Source organism: Bombina bombina, chromosome 12 (assembly GCF_027579735.1).
Source record: "Bombina bombina isolate aBomBom1 chromosome 12, aBomBom1.pri, whole genome shotgun sequence".
In the NCBI taxonomy this organism is placed as follows: Eukaryota; Metazoa; Chordata; class Amphibia; order Anura; family Bombinatoridae; genus Bombina; species Bombina bombina.
Window position 1 is genome coordinate 81,861,656 of NC_069510.1, and position 21,437 is coordinate 81,883,092.

The window sequence follows — 21,437 nt, forward strand, 5'->3', positions numbered from 1 at the left end:
AAGCAGTCAGCTTCAGAGAAGTTAGATTTTGATGTTTGAAAGGACCCCGTATCAGGAGGTCCTGTTTCAGAGGTAGAGACCAAGGTGGACAGGATGACATGTCCACCAGGTCTGCATACCAAGTCCTGCGTGGCCATGCAGGTGCTATCAGAATCACTGATGCTCTCTCCTGTTTGATTCTGGCAATCAATCGAGGAAGCATCGGGAAGGGTGGAAACACATAAGCCATCCTGAAGTCCCAAGGTGCTGTCAGGGCATCTATTAGGACTGCTCCTGGATCCCTGGATCTGGACCCGTAACGAGGAAGCTTGGCGTTCTGTCGAGACGCCATGAGATCTATCTCTGGTTTGCCCCAACGTCGAAGTATTTGGGCAAAGACCTCCGGATGAAGTTCCCACTCCCCCGGATGAAAAGTCTGACGACTTAAGAAATCCGCCTCCCAGTTCTCCACTCCCGGGATGTGGATTGCTGACAGGTGGCAAGAGTGAGACTCTGCCCAGCGAATTATCTTTGATACTTCCATCATTGCTAGGGAGCTTCTTGTCCCTCCCTGATGGTTGATGTAAGCTACAGTCGTGATGTTGTCCGACTGAAACCTGATGAACTCCCGAGTTGTCAACTGGGGCCAAGCCAGGAGGGCATTGAGAACTGCTCTCAATTCCAGAATGTTTATTGGCAGGAGACTCTCCTCCTGACTCCATTGTCCCTGAGCCTTCAGAGAATTCCAGACGGCACCCCAACCTAGAAGGCTGGCGTCTGTTGTTACAATTGTCCAGTCTGGTCTGCTGAATGGCATCCCCCTGGACAGATGTGGCCGAGAAAGCCACCATAGAAGAGAATTTCTGGTCTCTTGATCCAGATTCAGAGAAGGGGACAAGTCTGAGTAATCCCCATTCCACTGACTTAGCATGCACAATTGCAGTGGTCTGAGGTGTAAGCGAGCAAATGGCACTATGTCCATTGCCGCTACCATTAAGCCGTTTACCTCCATGCATTGAGCCACCGATGGGTGTTGAATGGAATGAAGGGTGCGGCAAGCACTTTGAAGTCTTGTTAACCTGTCCTCTGTCAGGTAAATCTTCATTTCTACAGAATCTATAAGAGTCCCCAGGAAGGGAACTCTTGTGAGTGGAACGAGTGAACTTTTCTTTTCGTTCACCTTCCATCCATGTGACCTTAGAAATGCCAGTACTAACTCTGTATGAGACTTGGCAGTTTGAAAGCTTGAAGCTTGTATCAGAATGTCGTCTAGGTAAGGAGCTACCGAAATTCCCCGCGGTCTTAGTACTGCCAGAAGAGCACCTAGAACCTTTGTGAAGATTCTTGGAGCTGTAGCCAATCCGAATGGAAGAGCTACAAACTGGTAATGCCTGTCTAGAAAGGCAAATCTTAGATACCGGTAATGATCTTTGTGAATCGGTATGTGAAGGTAAGCGTCCTTTAAGTCCACTGTGGTCATGTACTGACCTTCTTGGATCATGGGTAAAATTGTCCGGATAGTCTCCATTTTGAATGATGGAACTCTTAGGAATTTGTTTAGGATCTTTAAATCCAGGATTGGTCTGAAAGTTCCCTCTTTTTTGGGAACCACAAACAGATTTGAGTAAAACCCTTGTCCCTGTTCCGACCGTGGAACTGGATGGATTACTCCCATTAACAATAGTTCTTGTATGCAGCGTAGAAACGCTTCTTTCTTTGTTTGGTTTGTCGACAACCTTGACAGATGAAATCTCTCTCTTGGAGGAGAGTGTTTGAAGTCCAGAAGGTATCCCTGAGATATTATCTCTAGCGCCCAGGGATCCTGGACCTCTCTTGCCCAAGCCTGGGTGAAGAGAGAAAGTCTGCCCCCCACTAGATCCGATCCCGGATCGGGGGCCCTCAATTCATGCTGTTTTAGTGGCAGCTGCAGGCTTCCTGGCCTGCTTGCCCTTGTTCCAGGACTGGTTAGGTCTCCAGCCTTGTCTGTAGCGAGCACCAGATCCTTCTTGTTTTGGAGTAGTGGAAGTTGATGCTGCTCCTGCTTTGAAATTCCGAAAGGAACGAAAATTAGACTGTCTAGCCTTAGGTTTGGCTTTGTCTTGAGGTAGGGCGTGGCCCTTACCTCCTGTAATGTCAGCGATAATTTCTTTCAAACCAGGCCCAAATAAGGTCTGTCCCTTGAAAGGTATATTAAGTAATTTGGACTTAGAAGTTACATCAGCTGACCAGGATTTTAGCCACAGTGCTCTGCGCGCCTGAATGGCGAATCCGGAATTCTTAGCCGTAAGTTTAATTAAATGTACTACGGCTTCCGAAATGAATGAATTAGATAGCTTAAGTACTCTAAGCCTGTCTGAAATGTCGTCCAGCGTAGCTGAACTAAGATTCTCTTCTAGAGACTCAATCCAGAATGCCGCTGCAGCCGTGATCGGCGCAATGCATGCAAGGGGTTGCAATATAAAACCTTGTTGAACAAACATTTTCTTAAGGTAACCCTCTAATTTTTTTATCCATTGGATCTGAAAAGGCACAGCTATCCTCTACCGGGATAGTGGTACGTTTAGCTAAAGTAGAAACTGCTCCCTCCACCTTAGGGACCGTTTGCCATAAATCCCGTGTGGTGGTGTCTATTGGAAACATCTTTCTAAATATCGGAGGGGGTGAGAACGGCACACCGGGTCTATCCCACTCCTTAGTAATAATTTCAGTTAGTCTCTTAGGTATAGGAAAAACGTCAGTACTTGTTGGTACAGCAAAATATTTATCCAACCTACACATTTTCTCTGGTATTGCAACTGTGTTACAATCATTCAGGGCCGCTAATACCTCCCCTAGTAAAACACGGAGGTTTTCCAGCTTAAATTTAAAATTTGAAATATCTGAATCTAATCTGTTTGGATCAGAACCGTCAGCCGCAGAATGAAGCTCTCCGTCCTCATGTTCTGCAAGCTGCGACGCAGTATCTGACATGGCCCTAACATTATCAGCGCACTCTGTTCTCACCCCAGAGTGATCACGCTTGCCCCTTAGTTCTGGTAATTTAGCCAAAACCTCAGTCATAACAGTAGCCATATCTTGTAATGTTATTTGTAATGGCCGCCCAGATGTACTTGGCGCCGCCATATCGCGCACGTCCCGAGCGGGAGATGCAGGTACTGTCACGTGAGGCGAGTTAGTCGGCATAACTCTCCCCTCGTTGTTTGGTGAAATTTGTTCAATTTGTACAGATTGACTTTTATTTAATGTAGCATCAATACAGTTAGTACATAAATTTCTATTGGGCTCCACCTTGGCGTTAGTACAAATAGTACAGGTCTCATCTTCTGAATCAGACATGTTTAACAAACTAGCCAATAAACTTGCAATTTGGAAATACTATACAAGTAAAATACAATGAAAAAAAAAAAAAAAACAAAACAAAAAAAAAAACGAACTGTGCTTAAGAAGCACTGAAAATATATAACAGATGAAATCAATAAGCTTTGTAAAACAAAACGCAATTTAGCAAAGGCTTGTACCCAGTAGCAAGGAATAACTAACCCTGAGGCATAAAAAAGTTAAAGAATAAACGTTTTTTATCACAGTCAACTACAATCTTACAGCTCTGTTAGATTACTTCCCTCAAATTAGCTTTGAAGATCCCTGGGTTCTGTAGAGATAAACCGGAACATGCAGGAAAAAAACAATGAGCTTGTGACTGAAATTTTTGATGCGTAGCAAAAGCGCCAAAAAAGGTCCCACCCCCTCACACACAACAGTGAGAGAGATCAAAAACTGTCATAATTAGATCCAGCAACTGCCAAGTGGAAAAATAGTGCCCAAACATTTTATTCACCCAGTACCTCAGAAAATGAAAACGATTTTACATTCCAGCAAAAACGTTTAACATAAATTAAGAGTTATTAAAAAGCCTGTTGCATTGCAATTAGGCTAAAGTCTTATATACATAGTGTAATTCCAGTGAAGTACCATTCCCCAGAATAATAAAATGTAAATTATACATACATGATATTATGTCGGTATGGCAGGATTTTCTCATCAATTCCATTGTTAGAAAATAAAAACTGCTACATACCTCTTTGCAGAATAAACTGCCCGCTGTCCCCTGATCTGAAGTTTACCTCTCCTCAGATGGCCGAGAAACAGCAATATGATCTTAACAACTCCGGCTAAAATCATAGTAAAAACTCTGGTAGATTCTTCTTCAAACTCTACCAGAGAAGGAATAACACACTCCGGTGCTATTAAAAAAATAACAAACTTTTGATTGAAGAAATAAACTAAATAGAATCACCATAGTCCTCTCACACATCCTATCTAGTCGTTGGGTGCAAGAGAATGACTGGGGGTGACGTAGAGGGGAGGGGCTATATGCAGCTCTGCTGGGTGAATCCTCTTGCACTTCCTGTTGGGGAGGAGTAATATCCCAGAAGTAATGATGACCCGTGGACTGATCACACTTAACAGAAGAAAAGGGGATTAGGAATATTCAGGAAGGCGCAACACTCAGAATGTAGGACCCTAAATGTGGGAGTCCGTGATGGGTTAGTTCAAAAAACCAAGTTAACTGAAATAGAGCAACTGGTTAATGTATACACTTGGGATGCCAAATGGTTAAAATGCTGTAATTCAGAGAAAAGGTGATTATAGTTGTTATTCAGTATCACTCTTATAAGCTAATATTTAGTTGATAACAAAGGGTATCTAGAATCAATGTATACAATATACACAATGAACTAATTTGAATGCAATTAACAGTGTTGTTGTTCTAGCCGCATAACTAGTGTAGTACCCGCTGGATTGTGTGTGACAAATTATGTGCATAAAGACATATATCAAAATGCAGCCACCTTATATCCAGGAGTGATCTAAATATTGGCAGAAGTCACTATGCTTGATACTTTAAATATTATGATAGCCTGAGCATGCCATGAATAATAATAATAATAATAATAATAAGAAAGGTTGAATATCAATCTGTATCACAACAGAAGTAGCCCAATAAAAGTTCAAAATACAAGTCCAATATTGGAAGAAAGCTTCTATGGCTGTAGGTGGATGCAAGTGATGCAAAATGTTTAGGCAAATATAGCAATGAATCCACGTTCCACAACGAGCCCGTTGGGAGTATACTTACACTCCGTTACCTCAATCTCATGAGGTAAGTGCCGCGCAGTGCATAGGTAGTTCTCCCTCCCGGTATCTGTGGTACAGTGGAGCGTGCACTTGCAGTAGGTTCTATGTGGATTATGCTAGTGCAGGCAGCTGTTTATTCTGCCAAATTTGAGAGAGAGTGCTAAATAGATCTCTGGATCGAAAGAGGACACCGCTCCACTGTACCACAGATACCGGGAGGGAGAACTACCTATACACTGCGCGGCACTTACCTCATAAGAGATAATATTTAAAGTATCAAGCATAGTGACTTCTGCCAATATTTAGATCACTCCTGGATATAAGGTGGCTGCATTTTGATATATGTGTTTGTGCACATAATTTGTCACACACAATCCAGCGGGTACTACACTAGTTATGCGGCTAGAACAACAACACTGTTAATTGCATTCAAATTAGTTCATTGTGTATATTGTATACATTGATTCTAGATACCCTTTGTTATCAACTAAATATTAGCTTATAAGAGTGATACTGAATAACAACTATAATCACCTTTTCTCTGAATTACAGCATTTTAACCATTTGGCATCCCAAGTGTATACATTAACCAGTTGCTCTATTTCAGTTAACTTGGTTTTTTGAACTAACCCATCACGGACTCCCACATTTAGGGTCCTACATTCTGAGTGTTGCGCCTTCCTGAATATTCCTAATCCCCTTTTTTTCCCTCTCTTTATCACATATATATATATATCTCAATATTTTGTTCCAATAAACATTTCTATTGAGGGATTGCTAGAGATACATTCTGCTTTTCAAACAGAATAAAAAAACGTAATTTATGATTACCTGATAAATTTCTTTCTTTCTTGACACGGTGAGTCCACGGATCCTCCGTAATTACGATTGGGAATATCACTCCTGGCCAGCAGTAGGAGGCAAAGAGCACCACAGCAAAGCTGTTAAGTATCACCTCCCTTCCCATTCGACCAAAGGAAAAGGAGAGAAAGGAAGTAACACAAGGTACAGAGGTGCTTGAAGTTTACAAAAAGACTGTCTGAATAAACAGGGCAGGCCGTGGACTCACCGTGTCAAGAAGGAAATAAATTTATCATCAGGTAAGCATAAATGTCGTTTTCTTTCTAATGACACGGTGAGTCCACGGGATCATCAATTAATGTTGGGAATCAATACCCAAGCTAGAGGACACAGATGATTAGGGAGGGACAAGACAGGGAACCTAAACAGAAGGCACCACTGCTTGAAGAACCTTTCTCCCAAAAGAAGCCTCAGCCGAGGCAAAGTATCAAATTTATAAAATTTAGAAAAAGTGTGTAGAGAGGACCAAGTTGCAGCCTTGCAAATCTGTTCCACAGAAACTTCATTTTTGAATTCCCAGGAAGAGGAAACAGCTCTCGTGGAATGAGCAGTGATTCTCTCAGAGGGCTTCTGTCCAGCATTTTCATAGGCTTAACGGATTATACTCCTCAGCCACAGAGAAAGAGACGTAGCCGTAGCTTTCGGACCCTTGCGTTTCCCAGAGAAAACGTCAAACAAGGAAGAGGACTGGCGAAATTCCTTAGTCGCTTGCAAATAGTACTTCAACGCACGTACCACATCTACGTAGCAAACGGTCATTATGAGAAGATGGGTTAGGACACAGAGAAGGAACAACAATTTCTTGGTTAATATTCCAATCCGAAACCACTTTAGGAAGAAAACCTAACTCAGTACGCAGAACCACCTTATCGGAATGAAATATAAAGGTAAGGGGATTCATACTGCAACGCCGAGAGTTCAGAAACTCTTCGAGCAGAAGAAATTGCAACCAGAAACAAAACTTTCCAAGATAACATCTTAATATCTAAGAAATGCATAGGCTCAAACTGAGTCTGCTGAAGAACTTTAAGAACAAGGTTAAGACTCCAGGGAGGGGTAACATGCTTGAATACAGGCCGGATTCTAACCAGGGCCTGACAAAAGGCTTGGATATCTGGCACATCCGCCAGACGTTTGTGCAACAATATAGATAAAGCAGACATTTGACCCTTCAAGGTACTAGCAGATTACCCCTTCTCCAGACCCTCCTGATAAAGGCCCCAGGCTGAAACGCTTAGAGATTGCTGACAGTCACAGGATATCTAAACACAGAACCCAGCAGGTGAGAGGTCTTTCTCGTGTTCGGGCTGGCTAGGATAGGTACATCGAGCCATATCCCACTTTCTAGGGACAGACTCCATATGTGTAATTCCTATCCAAGGATCCAGTAACCGCTCCAGCCTCAATCACCTGGCTTAAGGGCTACACAGACACAAGGAGAAAATCCACAATTGGATCAGGAAATACCTGAAGAACCCGGATTTTAACCAAAAAAAAGAAAACAAGGGAGAACATACGGAACTACTTCACCAAAGGACCGGCCGGTCACAACTTTAACGGAGGAGATCCAGAATATGGACAATATAAAAAGGTTTTTATAACAAGAGACAATCTGCTTATACACGTATATATGACAGATAAATCCACTTACTACCATTTACCGCTGTGACAAACCACCGTAGACCTGGAATATCAATGTCTAAGTAAAAATACGTGGTATTCACACTCATCTAGCTAATATATTGTAAAACTAGATCTGCACTGAAAAATTGTAATTGTAACAAACAAAATATACGATACATGTATGTCAAGGAATAGAAACTTTTTGTTTTTTATCAGATGTTGCCAATCAGAGCTGCTTTCATAAAACCACGGTTATAGCCCAAAACCAGCAGTAATACTGATAGAATATAACAAGTATAAATTTCAAATAAAAAACTGTTTTAATGTGGTTTTAAATCTAGATGCCGGCATCTATGTGTTAGATTTTATTGTTAACTATTATACGATAAGAACCTTATCTGTATAGGAATAAAATACATATATCTTAAAGCACTTGCTCCTCTCTCTTCTTTTACATCATATTTTATAATAATATCTATAAGATACTTATATATAAAAAACATAGGACATAAGACTATTTTAAAAATATAGAAATTACTCTATCATCCAGGTTATATGATCAAAATAAACCGGGGATCCTTATATATCAAAATAGTAATACCATAATTGAACAACCCAAAACAGGGACACCTTCATATTCAGATAAAAATAGATCCAAACTAATATATATTTATTTCACTTTATAAGACTCGCAGCTGCATAGCGCTATCCCAATCACTTTTTCTTCCCTCCTGGAGAAAAGACAAAATCCTAGGAATCCTAACTCTACTCCAAGAGTAGCCTCTGGATTCACACCAATACAGATATTTATGCCATATCTTATAGTAAATCTTTCTTGTAACAGGCTTACGAGCTTGAATTGTGGTCTCAATGACGTACTCAAAAAAATAAATCACACTTAGATAAAATTAAGCGTTCAATCTCCAAGCAGTCAGCTTCAGAGAAACAAGATTTGGATGAAGTAAGGGCCCTTGAAGTAGAAGGTCCTTCCTCAGTGGAAGTCTCCAGGGTGGGCGAGATGACATCTCCACTAGGTCTGCATACCAGATCCTGCAAGGCCACGCCGGAGCAATGAGGATCACCAACACCCTCTCTTATTTCATTCAAGCAATGACCCGTGGAAGGAGAACGAACGGAGGAAACAGGTATGCAAGACTGAAATTCCAAGGGACTGCCAGAGCATCTATCAGTACAGCCTGAGGATCCCTTGACCAGTACCTTGGGAGCTTGGCATTCTGACAAGATGCCATGAGATCCAGCTCCGGCTGTCCCCACTTGAGGATTAAGCTGGAAAATACCTCCGGATGAAGTTCCCGCTCCCCCGGGTGAAAAGTCTGCTCAGAAAATCCGCTTCCCAAATCCCAACTCATGGAATGTGGATCACAGACAGACAGCAGTTGTGGGTCTCTGCCCACTAAATAATGTTGGCTACCTCTGTCATGGCCAAGGAACTCTGAGTTCCTCCCTGATGGTTGACGTAAGCCACTGAAGTTGTGTTGTCCGACTGGAACCTGATAAACCGGGCTGAAGATAACTGAGGCCAAGCCAGAAGAGCATTAAAGATTGTCCTCAGCTCTAGGATGTTTATGGGGAGACTTGACTACTCCCGAGTCCATAGACCCTGTGCCTTTAGCGAGCCCAAGACTGCTCACAATCCCAGCAGGCTGGCATCTGTGGTCACAATCACCCAGGAGGGGCTGATCCATTCAAAGGTAAAGCCGCAAACACACCCAATGCCATCCACCCTTTCTGGAACACACCAGACACAAAACACTAACTGAGCCTTATTAATAAAAGTTCCTCTCGTCCCCAGTGCCTGCACAAACTGCCACACATCCCATTAACCCATAATAGGATCAAATGTAGTTAATGTCCCAAACAGAACTAACTGTTAAAGTGCCATATTTCCTTTCTACTTCAGAAAATGTAATTTGGCACTTACCTCAATGTAGATCTGCCCGGCAGCAGGACAGCTCACTTGGTTTGAGAGGGCTTCCTCCCTCGCATGGACCTGTGGAAAAAAGGAAAGACTGAATAATCTTACTCAGGCTTTCAAAGTAGGGCAGCAACAACTGTTTGAGAGGCGCAGTGGGGATTATACCCCACAAGCTCCCAATTGCTTAAAAGCCACCACTGCCCTACTGACGTGGACTACGGCTAGACCCCAGAAAAGATCAGAGCAAACCTACTCTGCTTTAAAATAATAAACTCTTGATTGAAGAAATTTCTTTCAGACACCTAAACTTTACCACCTCCTTGCAACGCAGGCAAAGAGAATGACTGGGGTTTGAGGGAAGGGAGGCGATACTTAAAGGGACACTGAACCCAAATTTTTTCTTTTGTAATTCAGAAAGAGCATGCAATTTTAAGCAACTTTCTAATTTACTCCTATTATCAATTTTTATTCGTTCTCTTGCTATCATTATTTGAAAAAGAAGGCATCTAAGCTTTTTTTGGTTTCAGTACTCTGGACAGCACTTTTTTTATTGGTGGATTAATTTATCCACCAATCAGCAAGGACAACCCAGGTTGTTCACCAAAAATGGGCCGGCATCTAAACTTACATTCTTGCATTTCAAATAAAGATACCAAGAGAATGAAGAAAATTTGATAATAGGAGTAAATTAGAAATTTGCTTAATCTGAATCACGAAAGAAAAATTTTGGGTACAGTGTCCCTTTAACAGCTTTGCTGTGGTGCTCTTTGCCTCCTCTTGCTGGCCAGGAGTAATATTCTCAATAGTAATTACTTTTGATCCGTGGACTCACTGTGTCATTAGAAAGAAATCTGCTCCATTGTGTGATACCTGGCGCTACATTATTATTATTTTTTTTAGATGAATCGGAGCATGTTTTTGCTTTCAAATTAATTACAGCTCACAATAAGGCACAAAGAATGTCACTGTCTAAACCTTTAATGGAACAGACTGTTGTATTCTTTTCAACGTTTGTTAATTAGTTGCAACAATAATCCTTTGTTCTTAATTTTTTTAGAATAAAAATGTTCAGATTTCAGCATTTATGAACCTTTTTACACAATTTCTCAATAGCAGCCCCATTAAAGGAATTTATCTTAAATGATTATGTGAAGTTAAAAAAAATTTAATAATAAAAATAAAAATAGTATAAATTGCGTTATTTATTTTGACTAATTTTTCTTCAGCTTAAAGTGATGGTAAACTTAACATGTTTTAAAATCAGGTCAGGAATCTAAACAATATTTCAGATGGACTTTAATTGATCACTTCTAAAGAAGATGCGCTATAACAATTTTTAATCTAGTTGTGCCATTCTGATACGCCGCATTCTCGCTGCCCACTTCAAAACTCATATTTTGATGAGCTAATGGTTTGAACTGTTCTCCAATCAGCGCTCTAGCTGTACGGCACTTTTTTTTGTAGCAAGAGCGCTGATTGGAGAACAGTTCAAACCATTAGTAAACAAATAAAATGAGTTTTGAAGTGGGCGGCCGAAGTGCAGCATATCAGAATGGCACAGCTAGATTAAAAAGTAAGTTACAGCGCATCTTTATTAGAAGTGATCAAATAAAGACCATTTAAAATATCTCTTAGATTCCGGACCTGATTTTAAAACATGTCAAATTTACCATCACTTTAACTCTACAAATTGTGGGTTTTCAACTACCCCCGAGAGGCTGGAGTGTATCCTGCAGGATTTAAAGTACAAACCCTGCAACATGCTACACAGATAATTTGATCAGTGGAGGAGCTCATTTATATCTGTCCAGAATTTGCACAGCAAAGGAGATTAGATAAACATGTATAATAGGCATGTCCTCTGACTAAAAAAACAAACAAATCACAATGTTAATAATTTAAAATATGTATTTCAGTGTTCTCCCCTGGTCTTATTTAAAGGGTTATAAATCTTATTAATGATCCATATAAGTAAAGGATATCCCTTTAAAGATGAAGATATGTTATACTGAATATACTTACTTTGGTTGTAAAACAAAGTCTCTAAATATTTAAAAACATAATTTATGCTTACCAGATAAATTCCTTTCCTTCCTGGCAGGGAGTGTCTACGACTTAATTCCTTACTGTTGGGAAATACAACACATGGCCACCAGGAGGAGGCAAAGACACCCCAGCCAAAGGCTTAAATATCCCTCCCACTTCCCCTAACCCCCAGTCATTCTGCCAAGGGAATAAGGAACGGTAGGAGAAACATCAGGGTATAAAAGGTGCCAGAAGAAGTAATATAAAAAGGGAGCCGCCCATCAAAAAATAAAATTACAGGCGGGGTTGTGGACTATCCATGCCAGGAAGGAAAGGAATTTATCTGGTAAGCATAAATTATGTTTTCCTTCCATAAGGCAGGGAGAGTCTACGACTTCATTCCTTACTGTTGGAAAAACTATACCCAAGCTTTAGAGGACACTGAATGAATAACGGGAGGGAACAGAAAAAGAGGTGGACCCTATTCTGAGGGCACCACAGCCTGCAAAACTTTTCTCCCGAAAGCTGCTTCAGCCAAAGCAAACACATCAAACTTGTAAAATTTAGAAAAAGTGTGTAAGGGGGACCAGGTAGCCGCCTTACAAATCTGATCCATTGAGGCTTCGGTCTTAAAAGTCCAAGAAGAAACCACTGTTCTAGTGGAAGAGCCGTTATCCTCTCAGGAGGCTGTTATCCCGCTATCTCTTAAGCTAAGTGGATGACACTCCTCAACCGGAAAGATAGAGAAGTCGTAGTAGCCTTATGCCCCTTACGCTTCCCCGTATAGATGACAAAGAGGAAGATTGTCTGAATTCCTTAGTAGCCTGAAGATAGAACTTCAAGGCACGAACCACATCTAGATTATGAAGCAAACATTCCTTCACTGAAGAAGGATTAGGATACAAGGAACGAACAACAATTTCTTGATTAGTGTTATGATTCAACACCACCTTAGGGAGGAAACCTTAGTTTAGTGCATAAAACCGCCTTATCAGCATGAAAAACCAGATTAGAGGGATCACAATGCAAAGAAGAAATCTCAGAAACTGCACGCAGAGGCAATAGTCAACAAAAAAAGAACCTTCCAAGAGAACAATTTAATGTCAACTGTATGCATAGGCTCAAACAGAGCCTGCTACAAAACACTAAGAACAAGATTGAGGCTCCAAGGCGGAGCTCCAGATCTAAACACAGGTCTGATCCTAGTCAGAGCCTTAAAGGACTGCACATACGGAAGCTCAGCCAATCTCTTGTGCAGTAACACCGACAGGGCCGATGTCTGTCCCATCAGGGAACTAGCAGATAGACCCTTCTCCTGTCCATCCTGGAGAAAAGATAAAATTTTGGCAACCTTAACCTTATGCCAGGAAAAGCCACGCTCTTCACACCAGTATAAGCAAGTCCTCCACACTTTATGGTAGATATGACGAGTAACTGGCTTACGAGCTTAAACCAGTGTGTCGATAACACTCTCACAAAACCCTCTCTTGGCTAAGTTTAAGCGTTCAATCTCCACGCAGTCAGCCTTACAGAATCTAGATTTTGATGAACAAAGGGACCCTGTATGAGCAGATCTCTGTGACAAGGTAACCTCCACTGAGGAGATGAGGACATCCCCACCAGATCTGCAAACCATGTCCTTCGTGGCCACGGCGGATCAATCAGAATCACAGATGCTCGCTCCTGCTTGATGTGAGCCACCACACGAGGGAGAAGCGGTAATGGAGGAAAAAGATATACGAGACTGAACCTCCATGGTACTGATAGGGCATCTCTCAATTCCGCCTAAGGATCCCTTGACCCGTACCTGGGTATTGAGGCGGGATGCCATGAGATCTATCTCCCGCGTCCCCCACTCGCTGCATATTTCTGCAAAACACCTCGGGGTTAAGAGACCATTCCCCTGGGTGAAAGGATTGCCTGCTGAGGAAGTCCGCTTCCCAGTTGTCCACACCCGGAATGTGGATCACTGACAGCGTATATTTGCGAGTCTACGCCCACTCTAGTATCTGAGATACTTCTCTCATCGCCAAGGAACTTTGTGTTCCCCCTTGATGGTTGATATAGGCAACCAAGGTTATATTGTCTGATTGGAATCTGATAAACTGGGACAAACCCAGAAGGGACCAAACCTTCAAGGCATTGAAGATTGCCCGTAGTTCCAAAATATTGATCGGAAGGGAGGACTTCTCCTGAGTCCACAGACCTTGTGCCTTCTTGACACCCCAAACAGCTCCCCAACCGGAGAGGCTTGCGTCCGTAGTCACAATCTCCCAGGACGGTCTCAAAAAGCACGTGCCTTGGGACAGATGATCTGGACAGAGCCACCAGGAGAGCGAGTCTCGTGACAGGCTGTCCAGCAAAATCTGTTGAGACAGATCTGAATGGTCACTGTTCCATTGTCTCAGCATGCATAGTTGTAAGGGTCTGAGATGGAATCTGGCAAAAGGAATGATGTCCATGCAGGACACCATGAGTCAGATTACCTCCAGACACTGAGCCACTAAGGGTCTCGAGGAGGCCTGGAGGGCACGACATGCAGAAGTTAGCTTGCAACGTCTCTGATCTGTGAGGAATATTCTCATAGATATGGAGTCTATTACAGTTCCCAGGAAATTCGCCCTTGTACTTGGAGTGAGAGAACTCTTTTCCAAATTTATCTTCCATCTATGTGATTGAAGAAGACTGAGAAGGGACTCCAAATGTTCTTCTGCTAGACGAAAAGATGGTGCCTGTACCGAGATATCCTCCAGGTAAGGCACTACTGCAATACCTTGTGTTCTGGCAACTGCTAGAAGAGCCCCCAGAACCTTTGTAAATATCAGGAACTGAAAATGTTCCCTGTGAATCCGGATGTGAAGGTATGCATCCTTCAGGCCTATTGTGATCATATAAACTGTCCTTCCTGAACCAGAGGCAGGATTGACTGAATCGTCTTGAAAGAGAGAACATCTAAAGGAGGGTTCCTCCGCTGAAGGAGGTTTAGAAACTGAAGTTTCCGACTCAGAAAGCTCACCCTCTGAAGCTACAGAGGTTAACTCATCCTCGGATAGCTGGGATTTAGTAGCTAAATCCGACAAATATTTAGATGACTCTAGGTCAGGAGAACTATGTTTAACCTTTCTCCTGCATTTGTTAGAGCGAGGTAAGGCACTCAGGGCCATAGACAACACGGATTGTATCTGCGCGTAAAGTCCGCTGGAATAAAAAAGCCCCCCCCAGACAGAGGATTAGTTGAGCCACAGGCAACTGCATGTGAAGCGGGTAATGTAGAAAGGGTAGTAATTTCTCGGGATCCAGATTCCTGAGAAGTAGATGGCTTAGAAGGGCTAATAGCGTTATGAGTATTAGCAGGCTTGTCTCCCTTCTTAGACTTTAGAACAGTGTTTAGGCAAATGGAACAAAATTGAGCAGGCGGGCAAATCACAGCCTCCTCACAACATAAACAGGAATTATTAATCAGTACAGAAGGAGCGGAACCTTCTAATGTAGTATCAGAGTCCTCCATAGCTTTGTATATACCCACAGAAGGACAATAAAAAAAACGCTTTTATTTAAAAAATGGCACCTTAATACTCCCAATGGCTGGGGCACTCACCACCTCCTAGACCCAGTGTGTAGCAGCAAGCAGTGAAACTCGTCAACACTGATTGCTCAGGAGCTGTTAGCGACAGTCTGGATGGGTTCTCAGAAAAACTTTCCCTGCATCTCTAGACTCTAACTTTGATCAATACTCTCACTGAGAGGTTGACATGATTACTTAAAACTCCAGTCCTTTCTCGAAGGGATGTTCCATTACAGGACTATCCAAATCTTCTGCCACTTCTCTGCCACCTCCTATAGTGACGAAAGGCAAAGAATGACTGGGGGATAGGGGAAGTGGGAGGGATATTTAAGCCTTTGGCTGGGGTGTCTTTGCCTCCACCTGTTAGCCAGGTGTTGTATTTCCCAACAGTAAGGAATGAAGTCGTGAACTCTCCCTGCCTTATGGAAGGAAAAAGTTATTTTATATACTTCAAAACTGCACGGCAACAACCGCCCATAAAAGTAGGCTGTATGCGGCTAAGCTTCTTCATTGCGCTACATCCAATATAATGCTGTAATAAGTGTTCCCTGATTGTAATATTCTGGATTATCTTTTGCACTGAAAAAAGGAATCCGCACTACTGCACATCACATATCGCATGCGCACTACTGTACATCACATGTCGCATGCGCACTACTGTACATCACGTCACATGCGCACCTGATGCTTACATTTCTTCTGACATTTGTTATGGTAATTGTGCGAACGTGCAGAAGTCTATCCGACATCACAATTGCGCCACAGTTTACCCGTTGCGCTCTAGTTGTTTACTTTCTCCAACCCAATAAGTTAGATTCAAGGAGGGGTCAAAAAAGGCATCGGCATGTGAGATTATAAGCAATAGGTAACTGGATCTTAGCAAAATTAATAATGAACATTGTTACTACTGCGGTCTGCGTTTCTGTTGTAAGGTAATTTATTAGATTACTAATATTACTCAATCTAATAATTTCTAAATGGAAAAATCTAAATTATATATGAAATCTATTTTGTTTATAAAAATAAACTCAGCTATCGGGACTTTGGTGATGACGCCTCAGGGCAGAGGCGAGATGAGATCCACTATGTACTTGTGTTGCTCTAAGAAAGGCAGAAACGGCGCATGTGGGGTGTCATGATGGACCTATCTAGGTAGAACATCGGTATAGGCCCTGCATAATGAGTTAAAAGGTAGGTTTGGCAGCAATAATATTTTTAATAGAAAAATAGATGTAAATGCTGAGAAATATTTAATAGGTGTATGTTACAAAGAACAATGTTTTTTTTTTTAACAATGATTTTTTTTTTAGTTTCCTATCCCTTTAATGGAAACACCACCCAGCTAAAATGTAAGCCAATGTTAAAGGGACAGTCAAGTCCAAAAAAAAACTTTCATGATTCAGATAGGGCATGTATTTTTAAACATATTTCCAATTTACTTTTATCACCAATTTTGCTTTGTTCTCTTGGTATTCTTAGTTGAAAGCTAAACCTAGGAGGTTCATATGCTAATTTCTTAGACCTTGAAGGCCGCCTTTAATCTGAAAGCATTTTGACAGTTTATCACCACTAGAAGGCACTAGTTCATGTGTGTCATATAGATAACATTGTGCTCACTCACGTGGAGTTACCTAGAAGTCAGCACTGGTTGGCTAAAATGCAAGTCTGGCAAAAGAACTGAAATAAGGGGGCAAGTTGCAGAGGTTTAAATACAAGGTAAACACAGAGGTAAAACGTGTATAATTATAACTGTGTTAGTTATGCAAAACTAGGGAATGGGTAATAAAGGGATTATCTATATTTCAAAACAATAAAATACTGGTGTAGACTGTCCCTTTAAGCTAAAATGAGCTAATAGATTTTTTTGCAATCTTTGTTGCATAGATTATCATTAAAGGGATATCCCTTCATGATTCAGAAAGAGCATGTGATTTTAAACAACTTTCTAATTTATTTATATTATCATTTGTTCTTTATTCTCTTGGTATCTTTTGTTAAAAAGCAGGGACATAAGCTTAGGAGCCGGACCATTTTGGGAACACTATATGACAGAAGTTTTGCAAGAGCACTAGAGGGCAGCACTGTTTCCTGTCATGTAGTGCTTCAGACAGCCACCTCTCTTCAACACAGAATATCATTGGAACGAAGCAAAATTTATAATAGAAGTAAATTGGAAACTTTTTTTAAAAATGCTATGCTCTGTCTGAATCACATAATAAATGTTTGTGTTTCATATCCCTTTATATTAATTTGTGTTAAATTATGCAATTAATCTGTGCTTTGGATAACTCAAGTAATGTATAAATAACACAATATTATACAACTTCATACTGCCACCTGCTGGCAACATTTTTTGTGAAGCAACTGTATTTTGTATGAAGATCTTTTGCGGTGCAGTGGGCAATACTCTGTCAGGAAGGAGGCTACTGTATTTGATTAGAGATTTAGCATTATATAAGGATATCAGCAAACTTATTTACAAGTTATGAAGAGAGGTTGTTTCAGAAACATCAGTCTGTCTTCTCTTACCTGGCTCTGAAATAGGTCTTTGTTTATTCTCTGGCTCCAGACTAATTTCTTTCAGTGTAAAGATGGAAGTAGCTGAAAACAATAAATACAAGTCAGTCAGGAAAGAAACTGAACGTTAAAGTGCCTGCGAAAAGGGAAACGGACCAAAGAGAAATGCAAACGTGAGGACCTGCTATAATAAAGAAACCATGGATAGGAGGAAATAAAGACCCATTTGGCAGGTGGAAGAATACTACTAGGGCAGGAGAGTGGGGAAAAAAGTAAAACACATAGGTGTTAAGAAGACAACCAGCAACAGACGTCAAAGGCCCCTTCCCTCTAATGAAGAAGTGAGGTCAGACCCACCAGGAAATAAAGCTAAGGATATGCTCCCACAAATGAATAGTTATTTCTTCAAGGATACATCAATTTGTTAGAGCATGTCATTTTTAAGACTTTTGACCCTACACTACTGTGTGTTTAACCCACGCAAAAGGGTTTAAACGCCCAGTAGACATACTGTTTAGGACCGCAGAGAACTGTTGGGATACGCATATCACAGGGAGAGGAGATAAGGTCAGACCCACTAGCAAACAAAGCCCAGGATATGCCCATTCCAAGGGGAGGAGTTTAGGAAAGATCAACTAGGAAAAAAGACCCAGAATATGCCCATCAGAGGAAATAAAGTCAAACTCGCCAGGAAAAAAGCCCAGGATATCCTCATCAGAGAGAGAAGGCCAAGCTCACCCCATATTCTCAAATACCCATTCCAAAAAGCAGAAAAGTATTGAGCGTATGAAGAGACGGGTGAAGCCCTGTCTATAATAGCAATGAGGCAGAGTAGCACTTACTGTCTGGCAGTTTGTGAATCCTTTCTCCAAGCTCCTGGAAGTACAAGTGCCTCATTGCGTCCTCTGCTGAGATCCTTCTCTTTCCTTCAAGCTGTGGTAGCAGAACATAAAGTGACCAAACAATATAACCACGTACTTACAACCACCCAACCTCTTCCTGAGACCTTCTTCTGTGACTTCAGAATGACCATACCTGATCCACAAGGCAAACCCACCTTTATCTACCAGTAAACGAAACCCAACCTCCATGATCTTGTCTGTTAGCTTCTGATTTTGTAAACCTAGCTTATCACCTACCCCTGTAATCTCCATATTTGTTTAACATGACGCTCTGATTTACCTGCAGTAGTTTGGATAACAAATTAGCTCCATCTGTGTCCAGCCTGAAGAAGAAAAGTAACAGTAAGATGGAGTTCCCCACATGTCCAATAAAGCTTTATAATATCTTACAGACAGTTACCTGGCTGCATGCTTCTGGATGGGATCTGGGTAATATTTGGGGTAATTATACGTTTTAAACTCCTCATTGGAGTGAATTCCCGGCCATGTCTCCTCAGTAGGAGTTCCTGAAATAAAGACAGCGTATGTTAGTTACGGTTTAAGGTAGCTTCACACCAGAATACCAAATCTTAGCCATATTGCCACCAAATTTTTTACCAAGTATCCGAAATATAAAGTGCAACTGTTCCTCCACTGTAGATCCTGGGAAAAGTGGTCGTCCTGTAACCATCTCATAGAAGATGCACCCAACACCCCTGAAAAAAAGTGAGCAGAGTAATGGACCTCAGACATCCTATACTTAGTCTTACAATGCTATCAACTTTTACTGCTCCTATTTCTCCAATATGGCTTCCCCTAAGCACCCACTACTCTAAAGCTGGTTTACAACACTGCTTATGTTCCAAATCCTCACCACATATCAATCTGGGTGGAATACTCTGTGGATCCTAGTAATATATCTGGCGGTCTGTACCACAGTGTCACCACTTCATTAGAGTATGTCTTGGTGGGGATGGATTTGGCGCGTGCCAGGCCTATAAAAAAAAAAAGAGGAAAAAAAACACATTTTACAACCAGGTATCACAAAAACCTTTAACGGTAATGCACAACAACAAATCATCTGTGAATGATTATGAATAATCTAAAACCATTGATTTCAAACTATATATAAGGTTGCTTTCAGACTCTCAACAGGCTAACCACTTAGCAAGCAACCAATTGGAGGCAGCCTATGACTCTCAGATAGATGTTGACTGCAAGTGGTGTAAAGCCTCCTAAACAATCTCTTTGAGACAGTTAACCCCCCCCCCCCAAACATGGTGCGTTATCCTCCAGTGGTCTCTATTCTTACCAAAATCTGCTAGTTTGAGTTCCCCCTTCTCATTTATCAGAAGGTTCTGTGGTTTCAGGTCTCTGTGAAGTACTTTTCTTCGATGACAATAGTGCAATCCCCGTAGGAGCTGGAAGAGGAAGAGCTGAAATTGGAGAAATATTAACAGGTTTTCATTCCATATAGGAGCATAGATTTTGGGAGTAGAATACTCCTTAATTAATCCTCAGGCTAGCCTTGTTCTCTTTCTCTCCTCTACTGCAAGTCTGTTCCATGAATCAACCACCCTTTTTGTTAAGAAGTGCTTGTACTAATTGCTCTTCTCCAACTTGAGATCATGACCTCTTGTTTCCTTACAGATCTTTTTAATGAAAAATACTTTCTTCTTCAGTTTTTTTTTAATCCCATAAAATACTTATGTGTAAAGCTAAAATGATCTATTTTGTTAGAGCATTTACATTTTCAAGTTTCTCTTTCTCACCGTGTGTTTCCACCATCCAAAGGGTTTAAATACTAAAATTTACGCAAATGGCTTATTGCATTGCTGCCTCAGACAACGGTATAGGCAGCAAACGTGTCCGTTGCAGAATACATATATGCCCTTCAATCACTGTATCAAAATCTGGAGCTACACGGAGAAAGACCAAATAAATGATTGACTTTCACTAGTAGTTAAAGGGAAATTAAACCCAATTATATTCTTTCAGAGATCAGATAGAAAATATTTTTTTTTTTAACAATTTTGCTATTTTCTTCAATTATCAAATTTGCTTCATTCTCTTGATATCATTTGTTCAAGGAGCTGAAATTCACTACTAAGAGATAGCTAATCCGATCCAGCCAATCACAAGAGATAAATGTGTGCAAGCACCAATCACCAACTGACTCCCACAAGTGTAGAATATGTACATATTCTTTTTTAACAATGGATACCAAGAGAACATTCACATTTTTAAAGACGCTTCATTTGTAAATTAAATTACCATTAAGTGATGGTAAACATTGCGCCGTTCCTCCGCTTGCATCACATACTTTGATTAGCTGATCGATGTCAAATCCGGCTTTATCCAATCTTTGTGTACCCCACGAGCTGGACGCCAAATGGGGCACGCGACAGTTGGATGAAGTCAGATTCGTCATCGCTCAGCTAAACAACGTATAGATCACTACCCCAAGTGGAAAATAATTTCACACTCTGGGACTGCTACATTTGAGGATGCTTCAATCCTTAATACCTAAATAAAAGTGATATAGTGATCTGTAGATTTATTTATTTTTCTAAGAAAATTAGCTTTTTGCCCCATTTTTTTACTATTAGCTTGTTTTTCCTTATGTATGTGAAGCATAGCTATATATTCTCATTGCGACAGCATTATAAATACTGCAGCTGCTCAGAGCACCAGTAGTGCTTGTATCATTTCAGCAATTAACAAATTGAGTCATTACCAGATGGTACAAGCACAGCAAGTGCTGTGTTTAAAATGCTGGTGCACGGCGCATATTTAAATACACTTTTCAAACAGCTATAGCGTTTATTAGAAGCATTTTTTCGAATACATGTATATAATAGAAATGCTTCTATTCAAAACTGAAATGCATCCACGTGGATTCCAAAATTGGCTT

General features: G+C 41.1%; 1 protein-coding gene across 3 annotated transcripts in view; it reads right to left on the reverse strand.

The window, feature by feature from the left end:
- The window catches only part of CDK16 (cyclin dependent kinase 16), a 134,389-nt gene that overhangs the window by 14,530 nt on the left and 98,422 nt on the right, over window positions 1-21,437 (reverse strand). For all 3 annotated transcript variants that reach the window (XM_053695753.1, XM_053695752.1, XM_053695754.1), the window contains 7 exons: window positions 19,836-19,959; window positions 19,398-19,518; window positions 19,142-19,239; window positions 18,945-19,050; window positions 18,825-18,867; window positions 18,485-18,575; window positions 17,655-17,726 (listed from right to left, as the gene is read on the reverse strand). In XM_053695753.1, coding sequence (XP_053551728.1) covers window positions 17,655-17,726; window positions 18,485-18,575; window positions 18,825-18,867; window positions 18,945-19,050; window positions 19,142-19,239; window positions 19,398-19,518; window positions 19,836-19,959 — 655 coding nt within the window. The remainder of the gene's footprint in view (window positions 1-17,654; window positions 17,727-18,484; window positions 18,576-18,824; window positions 18,868-18,944; window positions 19,051-19,141; window positions 19,240-19,397; window positions 19,519-19,835; window positions 19,960-21,437) is intronic.